The sequence below is a fragment of the Vombatus ursinus genome, unplaced genomic scaffold, assembly GCF_900497805.2.
Source record: "Vombatus ursinus unplaced genomic scaffold, bare-nosed wombat genome assembly UNPS02008996.1, whole genome shotgun sequence".
Classification (NCBI taxonomy): domain Eukaryota; kingdom Metazoa; phylum Chordata; class Mammalia; order Diprotodontia; family Vombatidae; genus Vombatus; species Vombatus ursinus.
The window spans coordinates 3157389-3183583 of NW_020948774.1; the positions used below are offsets into that span (position 1 = coordinate 3157389).

At 40.8% G+C, this 26195-nt stretch overlaps 1 protein-coding gene across 1 annotated transcript; it reads left to right on the forward strand.

Moving 5' to 3' along the window:
* The first annotated feature begins 988 nt into the window (after nt 1-988).
* NPTX1 (neuronal pentraxin 1) lies at nt 989-9951 on the forward strand. Its single transcript, XM_027850061.1, has 5 exons — nt 989-1543; nt 1954-2161; nt 4439-4683; nt 7242-7421; nt 9462-9951. Exons 1-5 carry the CDS (start codon nt 1103-1105, stop codon nt 9681-9683), a joined length of 1296 nt encoding a protein of 431 aa, XP_027705862.1. The 5' UTR covers nt 989-1102; the 3' UTR covers nt 9684-9951.
* The last annotated feature ends 16244 nt before the right edge of the window (nt 9952-26195 follow it).

Here is a 26195-nt window from a genome sequence, read left to right on the forward strand (position 1 = left end):
TGTGTGTGTGTGTGTGTGTGTGTGTGTGTGTGTGTGTGTGTGTGTGTGTTCTCTGCATCCCCTAATGTAGGGGCTGACTAGAGGAGGAAGAGATAGGAGACAGGAATTCAGAAAGAGTCTCAGGAAGGAAGGAATAGGAATCAGGGGATTTTGTGTGTTTTGTTTTGTTTAAAATCAACAACTAAACATCTAACAAACGTAAAGCCATTCCCATCTCATACTCCCACTCCCACCCCGAGTCTCACTTGGCCAGAGCCTAAATCATTTCCTGGTACCTCTTCACTTTTCTAGCCCCGTTGGAAATTCTGAAAGAGCACACTAGCTTTAAGCCCTAATGGTTTAAATCATAAGGAAAGGGGATTTGGGTTTGAAGCATACGGGTCCACCTTCAGTCATTTCTTACCCTGAGTCTCAGTTTTTTCATCTGTATAATAGGTGTCTTCGAACCTGCGCTAACCTTTACCAAATCTGTATATAGGAGATATATCTTCCTCACAGGGTTATTGGCAAAAATCAAATGCGATACTGTCTACGAAAGCTCTTTGTAAGCTGTAAAGTGTTGTGTAGACGTGAAGTCCACTTGCCTTGCTCCCCTGTCCCAAGCTCTTCATAGTTGGGTGGGTGGCGGGAGTGGGAGGAGAGACTAAAGGGCCAGGTTCAACAGATGGGGAAATAACTGGGGCGGAAGGGAGGAGCTAGGAGAGAGGAGGAGGAGGTGAGGGAGAGGAAAGCGAAGGGGGTTGTAAGGACGTTTGGGAAAGAGGGGAAAGACCCAGAGCGTCTCTTGGGGATGGGATGATGCGGAATTAGGAACACCCCCTGTCTTCACCCCCGTTCTTGCCAGATCCCCTTCCTCTGATGTGGAACGGGTCACTAGACAATTAAAATGGGATTCCTGCCTTGATGACGTCCGCACCGTGAAGGCCCCTCCCGCAGCAGCATAAAAGGCTGTGAGGTTCCGCAGTCTGCTCGGCAGTTAGGGGGTGGACTGACAGATCCACGGCTCTGAACTCCCAGGCACCGCAGCACGCAGACTACTGCGGGAGAGTCGGGGAGTAGAGAGGACTTGTCCGGTCCCGGAAACATTGGGATCCTTCCAACCATGCCAGGCAGTATCCCGTGGTGCTTCGTGGTCCTCTTCTCCGTGTGCCTGGAATGCCTGGCCCAGAATTTCGGACAGACCCGTTTCATCTGCACTTCGGTGCCGGTAGATATGGACATGTGTACCTCGGTTCAGAGCAGCGGCAGCGCTGAGGACCTCAAGACCAATGTGTTGCAGCTCCGTGAGACAGTGCTGCAACAGAAGGAGACCATTATGAACCAGAAAGAGACTATCCGGGAACTGACCACCAAACTGGGCAGGTGTGAAAGCCAGAGTTTGTTGGAGAGTGGACCCAATGAAGCCAAGCCTGGAGCGGGCAGAAAACAGTCAGGCTCCGGGAAAAATACCATGGGGGACCTGTCCAGAACCCCTGCTGCGGAGACTCTCAGTCAACTCGGGCAAACTTTGCAGTCTCTCAAAACCAGGCTAGAGAACCTTGAGGTAGGTGCTCCTTCTTCTCTTAAAGTGGAGCTGTCTGTGCTCTGGCTGACTCTACAATTTTCTCCTTTCTCCCTGAAGCCCTTTACAGACAGGTCTCTCCTACACACACACACACACACACACACACACACACAGACACACCTGTGCTGTCCTTTATTAGATGTTGTCTGGGTGATTCCACAAGGTTTGCATGAAGTTTCTTTATGGGATCCGGGATCCAAAGTGCAGAGGATAGGATTGATTCTCTGGAAGACCGTCTCGGCAATTATCTTCCCGTCCAGACTAGAAGCTGGACAGCTCCATCTCGCATCTTTCAGCCCTGCTTTCTCCCCAAGCATTCTTGACTGTACAGCTAATCATTTTGTTGTTGTTGTTCGTCCCCCACCCCCCCCACCTCTGTGTCTCTGCAGCAGTACAGTAGACTCAATTCTTCAAGCCAGACCAACAGCCTTAAGGACATGTTGCAGAACAAGATCGATGACCTAGAGAAGCAAGTTTTGTCTCGAGTGAATAGTCTGGAGGAAGGGAAGTTGAACCCCAAGAATGAGACTGAGGAGAGGGTCAAGATAGAGAGCACTCTAACATCCCTCCATCAAAGGATCAGTGACCTGGAGAAAGGTAAACACTACTCGGGACAGTAGGTGTGGGTTATAGACTCACTTTTAGATTGATGATCTCGGTGCAAACTAATGCTTCAGAAATGCCCTTTCACCCAGCTACCTGCTGCAACCATCTTCTCCTCAACCCTACCACCCTCACTGTCACTTTCCATCAATCATTTAAGCTCTTAATCTCTCCTCCATAATATCAGACCCTAAAATTATCCAGATCTTAGCACTAATTGCTGTTGGCAGCTCCAGTGAGAGAGAGTAAACCTTCTCTGGTCAACTGATTTTTTTTTTTATCCTGAATTCTTAAAATTCATCAGAAGCTTTATTGGTTAATTTATCCCAATTTGATGTGGGCAACCCCACCCAGTATGTTCTGTTCTTGGCACATTTCATCAGGATTATAGCTGGGCTCAACCAACATTCTGACCTAGTCCTACCCTCTCACTAAGATTCCACCTGGGCTACATAATAGCATTCTATATGAGTTTTCCTGCTGTCCTCATGGGATTCTACTGGCACTTCCCATCCATTCACAATGCCTTAATGCTCTTACAGACACAATCTGCAGTTTTTCACTCTATGTAACATATAGAACAAATATAGAGCAAAATGTGCCCTGGATTGTAACATAATCCAGGGCACATTTTGCTCTCCCAGAAGATTTTGTTTCTCAAACTTCAACAAGCTGGGTGATTATTACTCCCATTCAAACTCCACGTACCATGCCTTGGGCATATTGATTAGCAGGAGCAACTCTTTGCTTGATGTCAGAAATCAAATAAGGTTGTAAAAGGGAGAGAGCTGATTCCCAGAGCTCATGACACGTGATAGGGATTAGACTGCAAAATGTGCTGGAGGGATTTAAACACTGCCATCTTAAGGCCTGTTATGTAACTGGAGGGGGGGTGAAATAGATCATTAGAAAGAAAGAAAGCAGGATAGGGAGGTGGGAGAGAAGATGCAGAGAACATGCTCAGGAAAAAAAGGAACAACAAAACAAGAGAAGCAAGAGATGTGGATTCAGTCAAACCAAGTGGGGATCTGCAAATCGAGAGGGAAGCATGAATGGAAGAAGTATGGAGGACAAAGAGACAGATGAAAGTAGGGGGTGAGGAAGGGTTAGGAAAGCCACTTAACTGAGTGGAGAGGCCTTGCTCACGTCCTTCAGGCTTTCTGGGAGGTAGAAAGATGGATGTGGAGGCGGGATGTCCTCAGATCTTGCCCTGCCTGCTATGCCTCCCTCAGAGAAGTCATCAGGCATTTCCCAATTTCCTTAGTCTAGAGTCAGTCCAGCCTCCTGTCTCTTTTCCACCGTGCAGGTGCACAAAGATCTGAGGTCCTGATTGTATGCAGCATGTAGTCTGCAGTTTGAACTCTGCTCCTATGTGTGTATATGTCAAGGCTCATCTGTTTATACACAGACTAGAAATGGTTGCAATCAGTCACTACATGTACATGCTAGGACATATTGATACAGGGAACCATGAACTATGCAAACATAGGCATATGTAGGAACTGTTAAAACATAGAGATGCTTATATGTAAGGATCCCTAGGTTCATATATCTGGGGTTCATATTCTATTTATTCAAGGTCTGGCTATAAAATATTGTGACTCATTTTTAAACAAATCTACTTATACATCTAAATTGGTGTTGTCTCTTCCAAGTAGTCACCAAGACAGTTATATGCAATGCTGCTCAAAATATTTTGGATACTCTTCTTTGGTACTGTCTTCATAGCCTGGCACACATCTTGGGAATATCCTTGATGCTGGAAAACGTGCCCCTTTGAAGGTGAATTAGATTTTTTTTTGCAAATAGTCAAGAGTTCCCCACAGCCATATCTGATGAATAAGGGATTGATAAAGATGAGAAATATGCTTTCTAATTGATAACAAAATGAAGTGTGGCTATAAAGTAGGGAGACTGGTTTGCTTCTAAACTAGCTCTGAAGGCACTTTCCAAAGAGGCTTTTTGATCTGCACCAGTATCCCTGGAACTAGGTGTCTAGCCTTCTGACCAAGTGCTCTGAAAGGAGACAATCTTCTTTTGGATATAGAAACTCTGGTTTATTTGGCAATAAATCATTCTTATTCCTTAGTAGTCACACTTTGCACCCACTCTTGCTCAAAACATGCATTTACATGTATTTTGCATATCCCATTCTCATACATGTCTGTAAATGAATTCTAGGTATACAGGTTGTCCCACTTGCCTGTCTGCAGAGTACATGCATACATACATAGCTAGTACATGCTCAGCTTCCCTCTACTTTTCTCCTAGGTCAGAAAGACAACAGGCCTGGGGACAAGTTCCAGCTCACATTCCCACTGCGAACCAACTATATGTATGCCAAGGTGAAAAAAAGTCTTCCAGAAATGTATGCCTTCACTATCTGCATGTGGCTAAAATCAAATGCCTCCCCTGGAGTGGGGACTCCATTCTCCTATGCTGTGCCAGGGCAGGCCAATGAGCTGGTCCTAATTGAATGGGGGAATAACCCAATGGAGATCCTCATAAATGACAAGGTAAGAGTGCCCAAACCCCCAACACTTCCAGACATTGGACTTATACAAAAGCAGTTATAGAATGCTTGAGTTGGGACCCTCTTCTTTTATAGGTAGACCTAGGAAATGGAATGACTCAAGGTCCCATAGCTAAGTAATAATGAAGAAAGAAGGAAATTTCAGTATGTCAGGCAGATCGTTCAGCTTAAGGATCTGCCAGTTGGACTGACAGGTCTAGAACCATACACTGAACTGAATGGAATCCATACCTTGCATTGTTACTGGAGTAGCTGGGTTTCAGAGGAGCATGAAGGAGGGAGTCCACTCTTTCTCTTTTGAGTGGAATTCCCTCCCCTGTTAACTTAGTCTTCTTAGAACAAAGTGGAACAGAAACCACCAAATGGAAGCTTCCCAAGAATAGGGTGTGTGTTATATATGGTGCATAACATATACTAAAAATAATTGAGGGAAAAGAAGCTAGTGGTCTTTCTAGAGGTTAATGGAAAGATGTGGAAGGGACCAAAGAGAGATGGATTTGTTTAAAATCCCCTCATCATCTTGAGGTCAATATGGTTCTGGGCCAAACCTGGGCTAGAGTCCAAACTCTAATAATTTCCAGGCTAGACGTTGGACATTACCAATACTAAATATCCTGGGTCAGTTCCAGAGTTGTGCTAGGAAGGAGAAAGAGGTTCAGACAAATGGATTCCTCATGCTTTCCCAAAGCAATCCCAAAACCTAAGACTGACCCCTGAATTGATCTGACCCTTTGAGTCCTGTGGCCTAGAGATATCCAAGAAGTATATTGGATCCCTGGGAAATTCTCAGACAGCACCCTAACCTCTGTTTTTCATCTTCTCCCATTCCTATTTCCTGGGATGGGTCTAGGCCAGGGAGACTGACCTTTCATTGTCAGTGTGGTGGTTATTCTGATAGACTTGGAGTCAGATGATCAGGCATAAGCACTGGTGCTGACACTTATTAGCTGTCTGACTATGGGAAAGCCACTTAACCTTTTTGTAAAAGGAGAATAATAATGTATGTACCATCACCCTTTTACACCTTACAACTTTTTATACCTTAAAGCAGTTTATAAATGAGAGCTATTATTCTTCACTGAAATATCTTCTATGACAGTCACCAATAAGCCCTGGAGTTAGTTTATCAACCATTAAATATCCACCTTTCCCAATTAATATTAAATGGTTAGAGCCTAGGCTGGAAATCTCAGGACACCTAAGAATTTATGCCTATACTTTCCCTGATTGTATGACCTTAAACCGATTGCTTGGCACCTCTGGACCACCATTTAACCCTAAATATGAAGAATAATAATACCCTTGATAATAAATATAAAAAATTACATATATACATATATGCACACAAATACATATACAGATATATGTACACACATATATATATAATATCCTTTCTGTCCTCTCATTCCAGAGGAAAGTTGGAGGATTAATGAGATCACAGATGGGAAAAGGGTCTGCGCGTTTAGACTGCAGTGCCATCTATGTTGATGCACCTGTTCAGTTTCTCCAGCACCTCTTCTGCAGAAGCTCAGGACTTAGAGAGCTTGAAACTTGGGACATCTAATAATTAAAAAACAGAAAATATGCAGGGAGAGGCAATCCAGGAGGAGGAAAATGGAGTGGATGGAGAAGGCATTGGTTAATTCCAGTCTCAGCTCCATGTCTAGCCAAAGCCTTTGTTTTTCCAAGTTACTGCAGTCTACATTCTGTCTAGAATTATGTGTTTTTGAAAAGAGATGGACCAGAGCTCTAGCTAGGCTCTTCTATTGGGGATACTTTGATAGTATGGATTAAGGTGATGAACAAAAGATGAAGAAAGGAGACATATCAGGAGGCGTGTCAGGTCCATCTCCAGTCCTTACTCCCCCCACCCCCTTCACACTCACACATTTGCCTTGTCAGTCAAATTAAGGGGTTTATCATTTGGCAATAGATATTTCGTATATACTGCATCCTAGGATGATGTGACTGATGTCTGTGCATCTTAATTCTGGGTTAATATTTCCAGGCCTAGATGATGAGTTTGGGGAAAATATGGCTTTTGGCCACATACTAAATATTTTTGTAATTGGCTTAATAATAATAACTGATGTTTCTATGGTGCTTTAAATTTTACAAAACACTTTACACATTTAGTCTCATAACAACCCTATGAGTTATGGGCATTACCATCCCCATCTTATAGATGAGATAATTGAGGCCAAGAGAGCTTAGGTGACTTGCCCCTGTACTTACCATTGACTAGTAAGCATTAAGGGCAGAATGTGGACCCAAATCTTCTTGATTCTACATCCATCACTCTTCCCACTACACCACACTGTTTCTTGTAATAGAACTAGAAGTAATCATAACATGAATAACAAAGATAAATGAAAGCACAGTGCCTTGTCTTTGGAAGTGAGATGTTTAATCAATGTTTGCTGAATTGATGATTCAAACAGTAATGTCAAAGATGTACATACTGTTATAGTAAGCTAAGACCAAATGGACTTGAGATGTGAAAAGGAATTAAAAAAGCACTATTTTCCTTCCCTGCCTCAGGTGGCCAAGCTACCCTTTGTTATCAATGATGGTAAGTGGCATCACATCTGTATCACCTGGACCACACGGGATGGTGTCTGGGAGGCCTACCAGGATGGCACTCAAGGAGGCAATGGAGAGAACCTGGCACCCTACCACCCAATCAAACCACAGGGTGTGCTTGTGTTGGGCCAAGAGCAGGTACTGGTCAAATGGGAACTGGGATAGTTGGGAGGGCAGCACCTAGGGAGGGACCCAAGATGTCCATGGAAGAAGTATGATCAAAAGATAGGGTTCTGGGCTAGAAGGAAAGAATGACAAAGCAGTAGTGAAAATGAAACCATTTTCTTCTGGGAACTGAGGGCTATACATCACAGCTAAGGGAGAAAAGAGAGTTAATGGGGATTATAATATTCCCAATAATTCACATTTCTATAGAACTTTAAGGTTTACAAAGCACTTGTATCATGACAATCCTTTGCAGAAAGCAGTGCAAATATTATTTCTATTTTAGAGATGAGGAAACTTAGTATCCAAGAGGTTAAATAACTTGACTAAGCAAAACTCCTGATCTTGATGACATTTATAGGGATCTCAAGCACAAGTGAACTGTGACCTCAGTGCTCCTGGTAATCATTGTTATTGTCATTATTATTATCATTATTGCATCAGGAAGACCTGGGTTTGAATCCTGCCTTTGCTAGATACTGGTTGTGTAACTATGGGGAAATCTTGAAACCCCTCAATTGTCTAAGGCTTTAAGCTAAAGATGTATAGAGGAGCCACTGATCTCCATAAGCGGAAGGAGTTTCCACACTGAAAGTTCCCCATACTAATGAAATCATAGATCTGAACCAACAAAAATTGTTATCATTACTACCTTTATTTAAAAATAAACAAATGAACTTATAATTCATAGTATCAATTTAATTCCATGTAGAACAATGTTTCATAAAATGACATTTTATTCTTTCATTTTCACACTTGAGTGAAAATTTCCTAGTGTAAAGATACAAAGATGCAAAGATTCAGAGATCGCAAGTAAGAATGAACTAAGCCAAGGCATTAAGCAGAACACTTTACCATGAATTACTGGGGGAAAAAAGTTCATATTTTCTCATTAGATACTCTGATTATAAAAATACTAGCTTGGTTCTTCATTTTTATTGGTTTTGATACTGAAAATTGATCTAGCCATTATCTTAAATTAAATGTTTATTAGTAAGTAATTTACTTTCTGGTGGCATCTAGTGGGGAGTTCCCAAGTCTGTAAGCTCTTTTCTGCACATTCAAAACATTCAAAACATTCATTCCTGGGCTGAGGAATTAGAATGGAGGAGACAGAAAGAAAAGGATATACGAAATGAAAAGCAAGGACAAAATCTTGAACGGCCCTCGTTCCTGTTAGATCCACCCATACCCCAGGTTCCAGGCTCCAGGCTCCAGCTCTAGAAAAGCTAGATTCTATTACATCCTCCCCTGTAGGAAAATACATCAGGGTCAGGGAAAAGACTAGGGGCATTTATATTCCACATGATCCCTATAGAATAAATAGAGGGAGATCCAGACAGAGAATAGAGACAAAGACAGAAGCAGAGACATACAGACAGTCAGAGTTAAATTTACAGATAGACTCCAAACAGGAGACGACAAAGTTGACAAAGCTGCTCTCTCTCTCTCTCTCTCTCTCTCTCTCTCTCTCTCTCTGTGTCTCTCTGTGTCTGTCTCTGACTGTCTGTCTGTCTCTGTCTGACTCTCTCTCTCTCTCTGTCTCTCTCTCTCTCTGTCTCTGACTCTCTGTGTCTGTCTCTGACTGTCTGTCTGTCTCTGTCTGACTCTCTCTCTCTCTCTCTCTCTCTGACTCTGGCTCTCTCTGTATTTCTGTCTCTGTCTCTGTCTCTCTCTCTCACACACACAATATCTCATGTTTATATAGAATTTTAACATTCAAAAAATACTTTGTTGCCAAATGCAGAAATGTGGATAAACAGAAAAAAAACCACGATGTACATATATGCATACATATTCACACAGAAAGACAGTCTTCGCAGGTAAACAGAGGGGAAGATAAACAAGCAGAAACAGAAAGGCACACAGAAGGACACACAAACAGCATTAGGATGATCAACGTTCCTAATGAGGCAGCAAGCCAGAACTGAAATTTCCCAGGGTCACCCACTTTCCTGACCCTCACCTTAACCACTACCTTCCTCCTCTATGTTCTCTATATTTCTTTGAAAGGATACTTTGGGTGGTGGATTCGATGCCACACAGGCTTTTGTTGGTGAACTGGCTCATTTCAACATCTGGGACCGAAAACTTACCTCTGGGGAGATCTACAACCTGGCCACCTGCAGCACCAAAGCTCTGTCTGGAAATGTCATTGCCTGGGCTGAGACCAACATTGACATCTATGGTGGGGCTACTAAGTGGACATTTGAAGCTTGTCGTCAGATTAACTAACTGCTTTGGAGCTGCCTTTCTCCCTTCTTCCTGCCTGCCCCTCCCTCCCATTCCCATCTCTCCTCCCTGCTTAAGCAGTTCTGACCCATTTGTCTTTTCCTCTCTTCCTTCCTTAAAAGTTAATTAAGGATAGTTCTGCCCCCTTCCTTAAAACACTCCTCCTTGTTTTGTTTGTCTCTCCCCTGAAGCAGAGTCACTTGTCTTGTCAGTCCCCAAAGAACAACGCATTTCTCTCTAGGAGCCTTGGACTCAGTTCCTCAGGCATCCCCTGTCCACAGTAAAAGCAATGGTACCAAACTTTTGAATCATGCAAAAGTAGGTGAAAAGTTTTTTGCTGGTTTTTTTTTTGGTCAGAGGAAGGGGGCTTTTCTTTTGGAATGAGGCTTTTTTCCCTTCCTTCTCTATTTTTCCTTCTGGCTTTGGGAAATTTCACAATCAGTCAAATTCCTGTATTTGCCAACTTTGTTAGATGCCTGAGTGCCTTTGGGCTGGTGCAACTTCTTGAGCACACTCATTTGTCTTCATTTGCAACCCTTTTTAAGAAGGACATGTCTCTATATTGATATAATAAATGCCTTTTATGAAGTTTGTTAAAGGCTAGGGCACCTCGCCATAGAGAATTTTTATTTTGTATTAAAAATGAATTCTCTTTGAATGACTCCATACTCACATGGCACTTTGAATGGCTCTGCCTACTCCCATTGGGAGAGGGAGAGATGATTCCAGTGAAGAAGGAGGAAGGATAGTATTGGCCTCAGCATTCTGGCTAACCCTGTTGGCAACCATTGGCACCTGACCTGTTCCTCAGCTCTTTGTACCTGAGGATACACCAAAGCTAGGGAAGCCATAATACTCACTTGTGTTTTGTGCCAGGCTCTTTCCCAAGACCAGGAAAGTATTGTGCCCCTTTTGGGGAGCACTATGGGAGTCCTGTGGGAAAAGCCTCACTCTCTTCACTTCACTGCATCATATGAGGCTGCAGCTTGCTCCTTCACTTAACTGCCAGGTGGGTCCCAGGTGCAGTGTTCCAACCCTGGTAACCCACAAGATAGGAGTACCCCATCTCATGTCCCAGGGAGGCCACATCTCCACTTCCTCACCCACCTTCACACTTGGTTGGGTCTTAGGATCATAGTATTTGAAACTTAGGATGACCTAGTCCAACCCTCTCATTTTATAGATGAGGAAACTGAGGCTCACAGAGGTGAAGCAATTAGCCCAAGGTCACTCAGTTGTGCGGTAGCAAAGCCAGGATTCAAATCCAGGTACTCAGACTCAAATTATGGTGTTCTTGACACTACATCATGCAATTTGGAGAGTAGAAGGTCTGAGTATATTAGTTTAATGGGATTCCCCCCCCCCATTTTATAAGAAAATTGATATGTGGCTAAGATCCAGACCCTCTCTGATGGGGCTCAAAACCCAACCAGGCAACCCAGGAAGGCTTCTTACTTAAATATTTTTTCTCTTGCCTCCCAATATTTCTAGACCTAACCTTCAGGAGTTAAACAAGCCTTCATAAAGCAAAGATGATCTGGGTTAGACTTCTAAGACAAGTTTCTGATTCCTGAGACAAGTTTCAGCTGCTTGGTCCCTCCATTCCCTCTTTAATTTTGTAAAACCCAAGTCCAGCAAAGCCAAACTTCCTTTGGTTGTGTGGCTCACTTAGCTTCTATCTAAATAACCAGAAGGCCTTTTCCCCTACTTTTTGATGTTATCTAAGAATTCTCCCCTTGTCCTTCCAAGTAAGAGGGGAAACTGCGTGTGTGAGTGTGTGTGTGTGTGTGTATGTGTGCAAGAGTTGAGAGAACCATGCCCATGTTTAGTGTGAGCTCTGCTTTTTCAGCATCTGGAAGTTGTGCACCCTGAGGGCACCTCCCAATGTTGTTGCCAGAGTCTAATGAAAAATGGGCTTGTACATCTTTCTAGAAATTCAATTATTACCACCTGGCTCATCTGCAGCCCCAGACATTTCTGCAGCAGATACAGGTGTCTAAGTTTTATGTTCCCTAACAGGGTCACCTGTCTACTTAAACACAGGTCCATCTCACGTCTAAAAATGGGTGTGTGTGGTGTGTGTGTGAATGCATGCACACACCTTGTGTGTATGTATGTACTTATGTATGTCTGTTCAGCACATAGCCATTGGTTCTGAGATACATTTCTCTTATTTAAAGGGCATGGATTGTATGACAAGATGTATGTTGTTACAAATGGTGACTGGCATTCTTCCATGGTTATATTTCCTCAAAGCCTTGTGGCTTGTGACACCCTTGGATTTGAAGATGGCTTCTGTGTTTGCATGTTTTTCTGGATGTTGTGTTCCTTGCTGCCTTGGTCTGGTGTGTTCATTCCTTTGTCTGCATGGGTTCTTGCAGAGTTGTGTTGTTTGCTGAGCTCCCTCTCAAATGTTCTGTGATCTATGTGTAGCAATCAGAAATGGCTGTATAATCCAGGCTAAGGGATAGATAAAATCTTCTCCCCAACACACACTCACACACACACACAAACACACACAAAACACATACATATGCACACAAACACAGAAATGAAGGTGAGACCAAGCTCAAATGATACCCAAAGCAGGGAGAGAGAGCTTGGGATTGTCCCTCTGGTCCAAGAAGGCCCTGCTCCCTCTTTTTGTGGAGCTGTTGTATAATGTCGGTGAAGGGCCCAAAGTGTACTCGGTGCTGTCCTACCTGCACCTACCACCAGCCCCAGCCCCCACCTACTGGACCCCAGACCACCCTCTGCCCTTAACCAGGCAAGGTGGGAGCTGTCCATTCAGGACCACAAGCCATTCTCTGTCTTTAACTAGATAGTCAGACAGAGCTTAACCCTTATGCTTACGCCTTTCCAGCATCTCAATCCATTCTCTCCACACCTTTACCTCTATTCCTCCTCTCTTCCACCACCATCCCCCACCCACCCTGGGGCTTTGGAGCTGTTCAAAATGGCTCTAAAACATCCTCTCACCCATCTCCCTTTCCTCCAAGCTCTCCTAGAGATACACAGGATGGCCGGGACTGAGTCCTCAGCACCCTTCTTCATCCCCTAATTGGGGTCAGTGCCAAGCTCCTCAGCTCCCTCACTGTGTTTGTACTTGGCATGCTGCTTGCCCCAGGTAAGGCAGATGACAAAGCCACCAATCCAATCCACTCAGTTTCCATGTATTCCTTAATCCGATTGATGTTCCCTCTTGCACTGAATAATACATGCCTCTCTCAGGTAATGCCATTTTATAAAATAAGGAGATAAAAAAGCACTGTTGAGACAGTGTTTGTTTTTGCCTAGCCAGTGTCCGACAGCTCCCAGAGGCATCTGAATTGGGAGAACTGTTGAAATAGCCTTTCTGGTCTCTTGGGAGCTGAGATCCCACTTGGATTTTAAGCCTTCTTGCTTTTGATAATACAGTATTATCTCTCTTATTGTAGAAGAAAAAAAAGTTTATTACCAAACAAAAGTATTTTTATGAGAAAAAAGACAAACATATAAATTAACATATAATTTCTCCCTTGAAAATATTTTTCAGGCTCTACCAAAACTTAGACTGGTATGTGTGTATTTTGGAAGAAAGATAGTAGATTTTGTATGTTTCCCTCCCTTTTGCAGACTCCCCATTTATTTTCTAGGACTGCAAAGGTCATCTCGTCACCAGCCCTGGGACCTGAGGCCAAGGGGTTAGGAGTATTTTGGAGGGGGGAGAGGAGATAAGATGTTTTAGAGCCATTTTGAACAGCTCCAAAGAAGTTCTGCCTGTTTATTAAGAGTAGTGGGGACCAAGACTAAGAAAAATTTAAGGTGAACCCTTTGTCCCAGAGCTGTTTCCATTTAAGTGGAATGAGCTGGACATTTGAATGTCTATTTCATCCCCTTTAAAAAAAAAAGTAAAGAAATTGGGGCTATTGTTTGAAACAACAGCAACAAAAGACAAAAATTCACAAACACAAAAGAAAAACAAAACAAAATAGAAGTTAATCTTTTATAATCTACAGTCACCAAAAAAAGTTAACTGGAAGCCCTCATAGTCTGATCTGTTAAAATACTTTACAATTTACATTTGCTCAATAAAGGACTGGGAACACATTGCTTCAATAAGCAGTGAACTTTAACTGCAGTTTGCTGAAGGGGGAACAAATTATTGAGGAGGAAACAAATTCAACTCAAATAGTCCCAATTTCATCTGACTTGCAAAAAAAAAAAACAGCAGTCCCACAAAATAACTAACAAATCCCCAACCCTTCTATGGTTGCTCTTGATACAATGTATATATTGTATAGTGTTAAAGAGAATCTGTGTATCTTACTTTTTCATTATTTGCTAACCAAAGCTGTACATTTTTCATATATGATCTGCAGCCGTTTGGGTTTCAAATGGGTCAGAGTCATGGGACCTGCCACCTCCCATCAGCAGTTCTGGAAATGCACTGTTTCTACTGGTATTCTTGCTTTTCTTTCTTTCTTTTTCATTTTCTTGCAGAAACTACATGAATTGTTGAGTTTATTTTTACACAGTAAAGAGTGAAGAAAGACTGTGGTCTCCTTTCTGGAGTATTATTTCACTTTTCTAATGAATTTGTAAATAAGCCCTGATCAACCTAACTTCAAATCAGGTTACAAATACCTCTATACACATTATTTCATTTGACCTTCATCACATCCATATGAGATAGTCAGGGAAGGTATTACTGCTCCTTGATTACAGAATCATAGAATTTATAGCTAGGAGAGACTCTGGAGATCAGCTAATTCAACATCTTTATTTGACAGATGAAGAAAATGAAATCCAGAGAGAAGTGATTTACACATAATATTCAATTTAACTCAGCAAACGTTTATTAAGCACCTATTGGGTGCCAGATGCTGAACAAAGGGATGGAGGCTTTTGTTTGTTTGTTTTGGGGGATTTTTTGTTTTATTTTTTATTTTTTCAGTCAGGCCTGTGACTTCATTGGTGAAAAAGAACTCTTAATGAAGAGACTCCTTTTACCAGTGCATGTCAGCAACTGTTCTGCACTTTATACTTTTTAGGGTGCCTCCTAGAGGCATTGAGTGGTTATACAAATTTCCAGGGTCACACGGTCAGTATATGTCAAAGAGAGGACTTGAAACCTTGTTCTTCCTGACTTTGAGGCTGGCTCTCTATTGACTATTACATGCTGCTTCTTTACTGCAGATACAAAGACAAAATGAAATAGTCCCTGCCCTCAGAGAACTTACCTTCTATTGGAGGAAACAACATGTATACAAATAATTAAGTAAAAATATGTGTGTATGTGTGTGTACACACATACACATACCCACACAAAATGGTAACACAATGTAAGTGTCATTGACTGACTTTACAGATGAGGAAACCAAGGCTCAGAGAGATTAAGTGCCTTGCATAAAGTCACGGATCTAGGGTTGAAGCTCTATTCTTCTGACTCTTTTCCACTATTCACATGAAAGTAATGGAAGAGCCATTTCCCTTATTTCTATAAATCTAACTTTGCAAAAAGCCCATTGCTACTAGCTTCACAAAAATCCTATAAAGCAGAGGGCTGAGATTATTGTGCCCATTTATATATGAAGAAACTGAGTCCCAGAAAGATGGAACAACTTACTCAAGAATGCACAGCAAATCATTGAAAAATCTAGGTGCTAGGACCCAGGTTTTCTGATTCTCAGTGGGTACGCTTCTGAGAATTTCTTATCCTTAGATAAAGGGATGCTTCCAAGACTACACTAATGACAGCATGGCTAGCATGCTGGTTTGCCCCAAGAACCTTGGATTTATTATTTTAAGCCCTCCTTTTACCTTTCTCCTTTGACCAGGGCTAAATGATTTTTAGTCAATGTTCTGGTGTCTCTTGCTCTTGGTATTATCCTTACTTAGTTCTCTATATCTATTTCCAAACCTATTTCCAGAGTGCCCAGTGTTTTCTACATTTAGGTCAGAGGAAAGGAAATCATTTCCTTGGGAGAATCTAGATAACCTATGATCCTACTTTGCCTATGATCCTTCATTATACGGCTGCCAAGCAGATAATGTCTAGGGTCTCAAAGCCTTTCAACTAGAGCTAAAAAATATCAAAACTGGATGGAACCTTAGGGACTATCTAGACTCACCCTCACATCCTATTGATAATAACAAGAAGAAAGTATCTTTATATAATAGTTTCAGGTTTATAAAGTTTTTTCTTCATGACAACCTTGTGTAGTAGGTATTACTAGAATTATGATTCCCATTTTATGCATAAGGAAATAGTGTCCAAGAGAAGGAAATGTTAATTCCCTTGCACAAAAGTCATACAAATTCTATTGCATTCAAATAAAAAAAAACGGTCAAAGACCCACAGCATTCCTTAATATACTTAGGGAAACTAATCACTAGGTGATGATTTTGGTGGCAATGGCAATCTCTGAAACTTAGAACCTTCTGAAACAGACACATTGTTGTGAGGAGACTTAAGGTTTCAGAATTCTAGTAACTTAGTTCCCTCATTCTCCCCTCTCTCCTCCCCACCCCACCCAGAGATAGTGGTTATACCTTTTAGTGAGTTTCAGTGTGGCTATACCTGGAAGTAAAGTAATGGATTAGAAAATAACAATTATATAAAGTGACTAAATGGTTAGATTCAAAAGCTAATTATTAATAGTTTGAAATCAACTTGGAAGGTGATCTCTAGTGCAATGTCCCAGAGATCTGTGCTTTTTAATAGTTTCATCAATAAATTAAATGTAGGCATCTCAAATCTGCTTATGACATAAATCTGAGAGGGATAGCTCATGCATGGAGTGAACAATCTAGAATCAAAAGACATTGGCTAGACCCAACTTAGGTCAGTCTAGTGGTTTGGGTTCAGGACTAGAACAGAATAAGACATTTTTAGAACATTTAACAGTTGACAAAAATGTTTACTTAGCACTAACATGGGGAAAAGATACTCAGCAAGGATACAGAATTGGTTCAGTTGGGCATAGACTTCCTGTCTCTGAATTTGCCATGGTGGTGCAACAGTGAGCAGGAAAGAACTCCTGACTCCTTTTGTGCACTGACTTTTGGACTCAGAACACTAAAAACCTACATCAATAGTTCAAGGCTTAGCTCCCTGGTCCAGCTAATTTTAAAGGATGGTGTCAACACATTTGGAGAAAAAACTAGCCTACTCTTCCAAGCAGCAGGGCCTTAGGAAAAGCTATCCCTGCTTATGTGGCAGGGCTTGAAGAAAAACTAAGGACCCTAGTAGAAAGTGCTCTTACCAAAATGGGGATCAATGTAAAATCTTACACTTGGGTTAAAAAAGTCATCATCACATAAATAAGACAGAGGAGATGTGATTAAACAGAAATTTTGTGGAAAAGATCTGCTGTCTTTAGTGGACACAAAGTTCAACATGAGTCAAGAGTTTGATATGGTAACCAAAAAAGTTAATATAAACTTTAACCGCGTTAACAGAAACATAATGTCTAAGATTAGGGAAATGATTGTCCCTCTTTAATCTCACTTGGTCAGATCACATCTGGATTATGATGTTCCATTCAGGGCACTAAAGGATTAGGAAGTACATCAACAAGTTGGAGAGTAGCCAGGATCAATCAATCAACAAGCATTTGAGTGCCTACTATGTTCCACACACGAAGCATCATTAGGATGGTGAAGTGCTGCAACATCATGCCATTTAATAATAATAATAATAAACATTTATGTAGTGCCTACTATGTGCCAAACACTTTACAATTATCATCTCATTTGATCCTCACAACAGCCCTGGAGATAGGTGTAATTATTATCCCCATTTTACAGATGAGGAAACTGAGGCAAATAGAGGTTAAATCATTTGCCCAGGGTCACACAGCTAGTAAGTGCCTGAGGCTGGAGCCTCTAAGAGTTTGCTGACTCCAGGCCCAGCATTCTATCCATTGCACCACATAGCTAGGTTGATAACATGGAAGATGTTTAGTGTGGAGAAGAGAAGACATAGTCACTGTCTTCACCTATCTGAAGGATTGTCACATAGAAGAGGGGTTACACTTGTTCTGCTTAGCCCCAGAGGGCAGAGGTAAAAGTAGTAGATTGAAGTTGCAAAGAGGTAAATTTAACCTTGATATAAGGAATAAATTTTTAGCAATTAGAACCGTTCAAGAGTTGAATGGGCTATCTCAGGAGTAAGGAATAAATTCTTAGCAATGAGAGCTGTTCAAGAGTTGAATGGGCTATCTCCAGAGTTAGTGAATCCATCTTCACTGGAGAACTTCAAGCAAATGCTGACAATAGCTGTCAAGGGAAATCATTTTTAGCCCCAGGTGGGACAGCCTCTAAAGTCCCTTCCAACTATTGCTTAGGGTAGTATTACTCACTTGTAATCTTTGCTACTGGGGGAGGTTAAGGCTGATGGATCACTAAAGTTTCAGAGTTCTAAACTCCAACAGGGCTAAAGCCAATTGGGTGTCCTCACTAAATCTGGAACTAATATGGCCAATGTTATTGGGGAATACTAGGCTGCCTAAGGAGGGGTGAAAGTCAGAAAAATGGAGCAAGTTGAAGCTTCCATGCTAATTAGCATTAAGATAAAGTCACTGCACTTCAGTCTGAATGAAATAAGGAGACTCAGAAAACAACATTAGTTACTATTATAATAAGAGATGCAGCATGAGCAATGGTAAGCATGCCAGATTTGGAATTAGAAAATATCTGGGTTTTGAAATCCAGCTCTGCAACTTAATAGTTATATGGCCCTGGGCAAGCCACTGTACTTTCAGAAATCAGTTCCTGAAAAATAGGAATAATAATACTTCCTCTATCTTCCTCAGGGAGTTATTGTGAGGAAATTATTTTGTAAATCTCAAGGTGCTAGCTAAATAATTAATAACTGGCATTTACATGATGCTTCACTATTTACAAAACACTTTCCATACACTATTTCTTCCCAATAAGAGGTGGGCAAGGCAGGCATTATACACATTTAACAGATAAGGAAACAAAGATTCTGAGGGTAAGTCACTTTCCCAAGGACACTCACTTTGTCATTGGCAAAGCTGGGACTTAAACTTGGGTCTTCTTGAACTCTTCCTCTTGTCTCATAAGATGGACCATGTATCTTAACAACCAGATTACTAAGACTTAGGAACCATGAGGTATGGGGGACGAAGGGAAGGCTAGGCTTAGTAGCAGATCTAGCCTAGAGCAGTTTCAGAGGTCCAAAAAGCCTTTACACCCCTAGTGAAGATGGAGTCTTAGTCAAGCTGCATTGCTTGGCATGGCTGACTCCCACCCACCTTTGCATTGCCACTCCATCCCTACCCTTGGAGTACTGGCTTATGGAAGCCTCAGACCAAAGAAAAGCTGGGGGCATTGACATTGAGGAGGACAATCTATCTTACCTTTGCTTTCTCTACTGCCCAGGAGATCCACTTAAGGCTGAGCTACTTCATTCTATATTTCTCTAATTCTGTTTCTCAAAATAAGTTGCTGGATCAGGGTCTTTTTTCCCCCATGTTTTGATAATTAGCTCTCCTATTTTCCCTGGTGACAAAAGCCCTGGGCAGTGTCCAGGTTCATGGTGCTTTTCTTTAACATCAAGTCTTACTCTCCTTGTCACTGGTGAAGTAGCTTCCCAATGAATTTTGCAGTATGACAGATAGGTCAATTTTCCCCAGACTTACTTGTCACCCATTCTTCTCAGAATGGACACTGCAAATAAATTGTTCCTAACAACAGTATTCTTCTGAGTATCATCTCCTTTCAATTCCTCCAAGGAAGAATATTTGTATTTTGAGGAATCAAATCCTGGTTTCATTGTTCAGGGTCCTATCCTTTGGGGTATATGAACATAAATAGCTTTCCCTGACTGAAGAGAGTTGAAGGGTGGAAATTGACACTGCACAAGGCTGCAGCTTTGTCTCCTTAACCTAGCAGAAGGAGATCCCTTACTCTAGCAGGTGAGATCAAGATATGTTCAATATTGGTGTTCTGGGGGAAGGATAATTAGGCAGAGCAGGCAAGAAGTATCTAATAAGTACTTATTCTGTGCCAGGAATTGTGCTAAGCACTGGGGATACAAATACAAACAAAAAGATAATGCCTGATCTCAAGGAGCTTGCATTCTTTTTTTTTTTTTTTGCTTTTTGATGAGGCAGTTGAGGTTAAGTGACTTGCCCAAGGTCACACAGCTAGTAAGTGTGAAGTGTCTGAGGCCGGATTTGAACTCAAGTCCTCCTGACTCCAAGGCCGGAGCTTTATCCACTGCACCACCTAGCTGCCTCTGGAGCTTGCATTCTAACACTGGAAGACAACACATAAAAAGGGGATGAAAGGAGATGAGGGGAGGGAAGAGTGGGTACCGCAGCAGAGATATGGTGGTGAAAGTCCAGAGAGTCAGAAGCACAGCCAGGAGAGTTATGAAGCAAGGTCAAATTGGGCCTATCTCCAAAGTGGAGGCCCTGGATGGAACTCAGCAATGGGAGAGGGATCCTTGCATAATGGAGGGGTGTTACAGGTTAAGAAGGCAGTTGAGTTATGATAGTATAGCCTGGAGAATCAAAAACACAGCTAGGAGGGGAATGAGAATGTTTATTTGTCCTCTGTTTCCCTTGGGTCAGAATCCAAGGTAGAGTAAGTACTTTCTCAATGAGTTCTCAAAGGTCTACTGAAAGGGTCTTTGTAGGGGCAGCTAGGTGGAGCAGGGGATAAAGCACTGGCCCTGGAGTCAGGAGGACCTGAGTTCAAATCTGGTCTCAGATCAGACACTTGACATAGATACTTACTAGCTGTGTGACCCTGGGCAAGTCACTTAACCCCAATTGCCACACACACACACAAAGGAAAAAGGAAAGAAAAGAAAGGGTCTTTGTAGATTTCAGGGATGCAAATGCAGGTAAGGGTCAGAAGAAGAGTCAAGATCATTAGATCCATCCTTCTTACCTTAAACTAGGAAGATAACCTTATCTGTCTAATGGAGGATAGGCTTAGAGTCATCAAATGTCAGTGAAGCTGCCTCTTATCAGATAAGTAGTCATTCAATTATCATTAAAAAATCCTTCAGGAAATGGGAAAACTGTTACCTCCCCCAGGCAACTCATTCCACTTATGGACAGTTTAGATTGTTAGGAATTATTTAGAACTATCTGTTTCTCTGCCACATTTCCACCCATCTCTTTAAGTGGACTAGGAGATAGAGTACTGGACCTGTAGCCAGATGGGCCTGGGTTCAAATGCTGCCTCATACACTTATTAGTTGTGATGCTCTTGGCAAGTCACTTAACCTCTATCAACTTCAGTTTCCTCATCATAGCACCTACCTCACAGGACTGTTATGAGGATCAAATGAGATAACATCTGTAAAGTGCTTTGCAAACCTTAGAGCTATATAAATGTTATTGTTCAGTCATTTCAGTCATCTCCAACTCCTCAAAACCCTTTTAGGGTTTTCTTGGCAAAGATACTGGAGTGGTTTGCCATTTCCTTATCCAGCTCATTTTACAAATGAGGAAACTGAGGCAAATAGGGTTAAATGACTTGCCCAGGGTCACACAGCTAGTAAGTGTCTGAGGCCAGATTTGAACTCAGAAAGATGAATCTTTCTGACTCCAAGTCTGGCTCTTTATCCACTTTCCCACCTAGTTTCTCCACTATTATTATTAACTCTGCTAGTTTTGTTCTCTGGGTCCAAGCAAAACAAGTGAAAATCACCTTCTACATGACAGCCTTTAAGTATTAAGAGAACTATCACCTCATACTACTCCCCCACCCACCCAAGTCTGCTCTTCTCCAAACTAAGCACCACTCCTCTAGTAATCAATTTATGGACTATTTTCCATTCCTTCACCATCCTGATTGCTTTCCTCTGTACACGCTCAAAGAGGAGACATGTATACATCCCAAGTCACACAGCTCCTTGACCCCAAGAGGAGAAATGTCAACAAGTATTTAAAATCAACTCATATTTATCGAATTCGAGTTTATTTATTGTTCTGTGACTGGCACTAGGCCAAGTGTTGGGGAAGAGAGACGAGCTATGGTACCCGCCCTTAAAGACAGAAAGATAATTGCACAAATGAAAAAGTAAAAAGGTTATATATGATAACATACACTCAAATGATAGGGAGGGTGATTTCGACTCTAATTGCTGTTGGGTCCAAGGTAGGGATGCTCCATGTGAAGCAAGTGAGAGTGGAGATGGGACTGAAGGAGGTGAAGGTTTTGAATAGGTCAGAGGAAGATCAAAAGCATTCTAGACTAAAGGAATGACAAAAGCAAAGTCTCAGAGTGGACGAGTCAAATGTGTTTGTGGGAAGATGGTAAGTAGATTGGTGTGGCTCATGCACAGGTTTATATGGAGAACCATAATGAAAAAAAGTTGGAAAAGTAGAATGGGGTCAGACTTTACAGGGCTATGGAAGCCATGGAGGTGGTAGAGTCAACAGGTCAATAATCATTTATTAAGTGCTTGCACAGGGCTATGCATTTGGGATACAAAGGCAAAAAACAGTCCCTGCCCTCAGGGAGAGTATATTCTTTTTCTTCATTTTTTTGTTTTGTTTTGTTTTGTTTTGAACATTCACTTTTATAAGATTTTGAGTTCCAAATTTTTTTCTCGCTCCCTCCTTCCTCCTCCCCAAGATAGTAAACAATCTGATATAGGTTATACATATACAATCACATAAAACATATTTCCACATTAGTCACATTGTGAAAGAAGAATCAGAACAAAAGAGGAAAACCATGAGAAACAAAAAAAAAGTGAAAATAGTATGCTTTAATCTGCATTCAGACTCCATAGTTCTTTCTCAGGATGTGTATAGCATTTCCCATCATGAGTCTCTTGGAATTTTCTTAGATCATGGCATTGCTGAGAAGAGTTAAGTCTATCATAGTTGATCAACACAGAATGTTGCTGTTACTGTGTACAATATTCTCCTGGTTCTGCTCACTTCACTCAGAGTTAGTTCATGTGAGTCCAGGTTTTTGTGAAATCCACCTACTCGTCATTTCTTATGAAACAATAGTATTCCATTACATTCATACACCACAACTTGTTCAGCCAATCCCCAGCTGATGGGTATCCCCTCAGTTTCCAATTCTTTGACAACACAAAAAGAGCTGCTATAAATATTTTTGTACATGGGGTTCTTTTCTATTCTTTATGATCTCTTTGGGATACAGACCTAAAAGTGGTGTTGATTAAAGAGTATGCACAGTTTGACAGACCTTTGGGCATAGTTCCAAATTGCTCTCCAGAATGGCTGGATCAGTTCACAACTCCACCAACAATGCATTTGTGTTTCAATTTTCCCACATCTTCCCCAACATTTATCATTTTCCTTTTCTATCATATTAGCTAATGTGTGGGGTATTTGTGACCCCCAAAATAATCAAATCAGAGACTTTTTCTTAAGAAAGGCAAAAGGGAGTTTTATTGCTTTCTCATGAGAAAGGACATACCCAGCATTCACTCAAGATGGCTCCAGCCAGGGTGTGTGAGGGATTGGCTGGGTTCCAGAGCTCACAGTCTAAGCGCTGAAACTTTTCCCCAGCAATAAGGTTTGCAAAAAGGCGTGAAATAAGGAACTGTTGGTTCAGCAGGAAAGTAAGAAAAAAAGGAGAGGAGAGCCAGAAAGCCTGGACAAACAACATACTTTCGGGGACTATTTACATATTTGTGTAAACCAATAAACCAAGAAATCAATTAATCAATAACCTAATCTCCCCCTGTCCTGTTTTCTTATCAATTCTGTGGGAAACAAACTGTTAGCATTCCTCACACTAATCAGATAGATGTAAGATGGTACCTCTGAGTTCTTTTAATTTGCATTTCTCCAATCAATAGTAATTTAGAACATTTTCATATGACTATAGATAGCTCTGATTTTTTTCATCTAAAAACTGCCTGTTCATATCCTTTGACCATTTTTCGATTGAGGAATGACTTGTATTCCTATAAATTTGATACAGTTCTTTATATATTTGAGAAATGAGGCCTTTATCAGAAATACTGGCTGTAAAAATTGTTTCCCAGCTTTCTGCTTTCCTTCTAATCTTAGTTGCATTGGCTTTTTTTGTGCAAAATCTCTTAAATTTAATGTAATCAAAATTATCCACTTTGCATTTCATAATGTTGTCTATCTCTTGTTTGGTCATAAATTCTCTCCTTCTCCATAGATCTGACTGGTAAACTCTTCCTTGCTCTCCTAGTTTGTTTGTGGTATCACCTTTTATGTCTAAATCATATACCCATTTGACTTTATCTTGGTATAGGGTGTGAATGTTGGTCTATGCTTAGTTTCTGCCATACTATTTTCTAGTTTTCCCAGCACTTTTTGTGAAATACTGAGTTCTTATCCCAGAAACTGGAGTTTTGGGGTTTATCAAACAGTAGATTACTATAGATATTTACTACTATGTCTTATGTACCTAACCTATTCTACTGATCCACCACTCTATTTCTTAGCCAGTATCAAATAGTTTTGATGGTCACTGCTTTATAATATAGTTTTAGATCTAGTATGGTTAGGCCACTTTCCTTTGCATTTTTTTTCATTAATTCCCTTGATATTCTTGAACTTATTTTTCCAGATGAATTTTGTTATGATTTTTTTCTAGCTCTATAAAATAATTTTTGTAGTTTGATTGGCATGGCACTGAATAAGTTAATTAATTTAGGCAGAATTATCATTTTTATTATATTAACTCAGCCTACCCATGAGCAACTGATATTTTTCCAGTTGTTTAGATTTGACTTTATTTGTGTGAAAAGTGTTTTATAATTGTGTTCACATAGTTCCTGGGTTTGCCGTGGCAGATAGACTCCCAAATATTTTATATTGTTTACAGTTAGTTTATATGGAATTATTCTTTATCTCTTGCTGCTGGGCTTTGGTAGTATTATACAGAAATGCCAATGATTTATGTGGGTTTATTTTATATCCTGCAACTTTGCTAAAGGTGTTAATTATTTCAAGTAGTTTTTAGTTGAGTTTCTAAGATTCTTTAAATCATATCACCATATTATCTGCAAACGCTCTAGTTTTGTTTCCTCATTGCTTATTCTAATTCCTTCAATTTCATATACATATAATGCTTGCTGTTGCTTTTAGATAGATATTACTTATCATTTTAAGAAAAACTCCATTTATTCCTATCCTCTCTAGTGTTTTTAATAAGAATGGGTGCTGTATTTTGCCAAAAGCTTTTTTCTGCATCTATTGAGATAATCATATGATTTCTATTAGTTTTATTATTGATATGGTCAATTATGCTGATAGTTTTCCTAATATTGAACCAGCCCTGCATCCCTGGAACAAATCACACCTGGTTATATTATATTATCCTGGTGATACATTGCTGTAATCTCTTTGCTAATATTTTATTTAAAAATTTTGCATCAATATTCATTAGGGAAATTGTTCTATAATTTTCTTTCTTTGTTTTGTCTCTTCCTGGTTTAGGTATCAACATCATATTTGTGTTATAAAAAGAATTTGGTAGTGACGGGTTTATGGGGTCCATCATTCAGTTTCAGTAGCCAAGACCTTTGCCGCTTTTTGCCAAAAGGAATTTGGCTCCTTTGTTTACAGACCCCAGAAGACCCTTAAACTTTTAGATTCCTTATAGACTCACCTTATCTCTCTTCCAAACCCTTAGCCTCGCCTTTTGATCTTATTCAGATGCACCTTTGCCCCAGCCCTAAAAAGAAGTTTGTCTACTGGTCCCAGAAAACCCTTAAATTTTTAGGTTCCTTATCTACTTTCTTTATCTCCCTTTGAAAGCAAACTTCTACCTTTCAGTCCCCTTCATTATCTATTCTCATTATTTATTCAAATCTCTCAGACCTTCCAAACAGAATTCTCATCTAAACCCTTTCCCCAACCAACCCCCCTTCCTCTGGCCACCCAAAGTTACTTTAGTGTATAAAAGATCCACTCTATCCCATATTCAGATGCTGAGAATTTCTCATACCCAAAAGACTGAGATTCTCATGCCCACTCATCCCTACATGCATGAGACTCTCATGCCCGCTTGTCCCTATGGGCGTTACTGATGTTTGGGTTCCTTGGGAGTCTGGCCTATATGCTTTATCTCTAATAAACTATTTCTCTGGCTGGAAGAAGATTTGGGTTGAATTCTTTCAGGCAGGGCTTGGCGCTGTGATCTTTGGGTGCCTCTGTGCATCTAAAAGCACCCCAAAACCTCTAGACCTCTTCAGTAGGACTCTGCCTATTTTTCAAAATAGTTTCCAAAATAATTGGAATTAATTGTTCTTTAAATATTTGGTAAAATTCACTTGTAAATCCATCTGGCTCTAGAGTTTTTTTTTCCTTAGGGAGGTCATTGATGGCTTGTTCGATTTCTTTTTCTAAAATTGGGTTATTTAAGCATTTTATTTCCTCTTCTGTTAATCTGGGCAATTTATATTTTTGTAAATATTCATCAATTTCACTTAGATTGTCAGATTTATTGACATGGAGTTGGGCAAAATTACTCCTAATTATTGCTTTAATTTCCTCTTCATTTGTAGATGAATTCACCCTT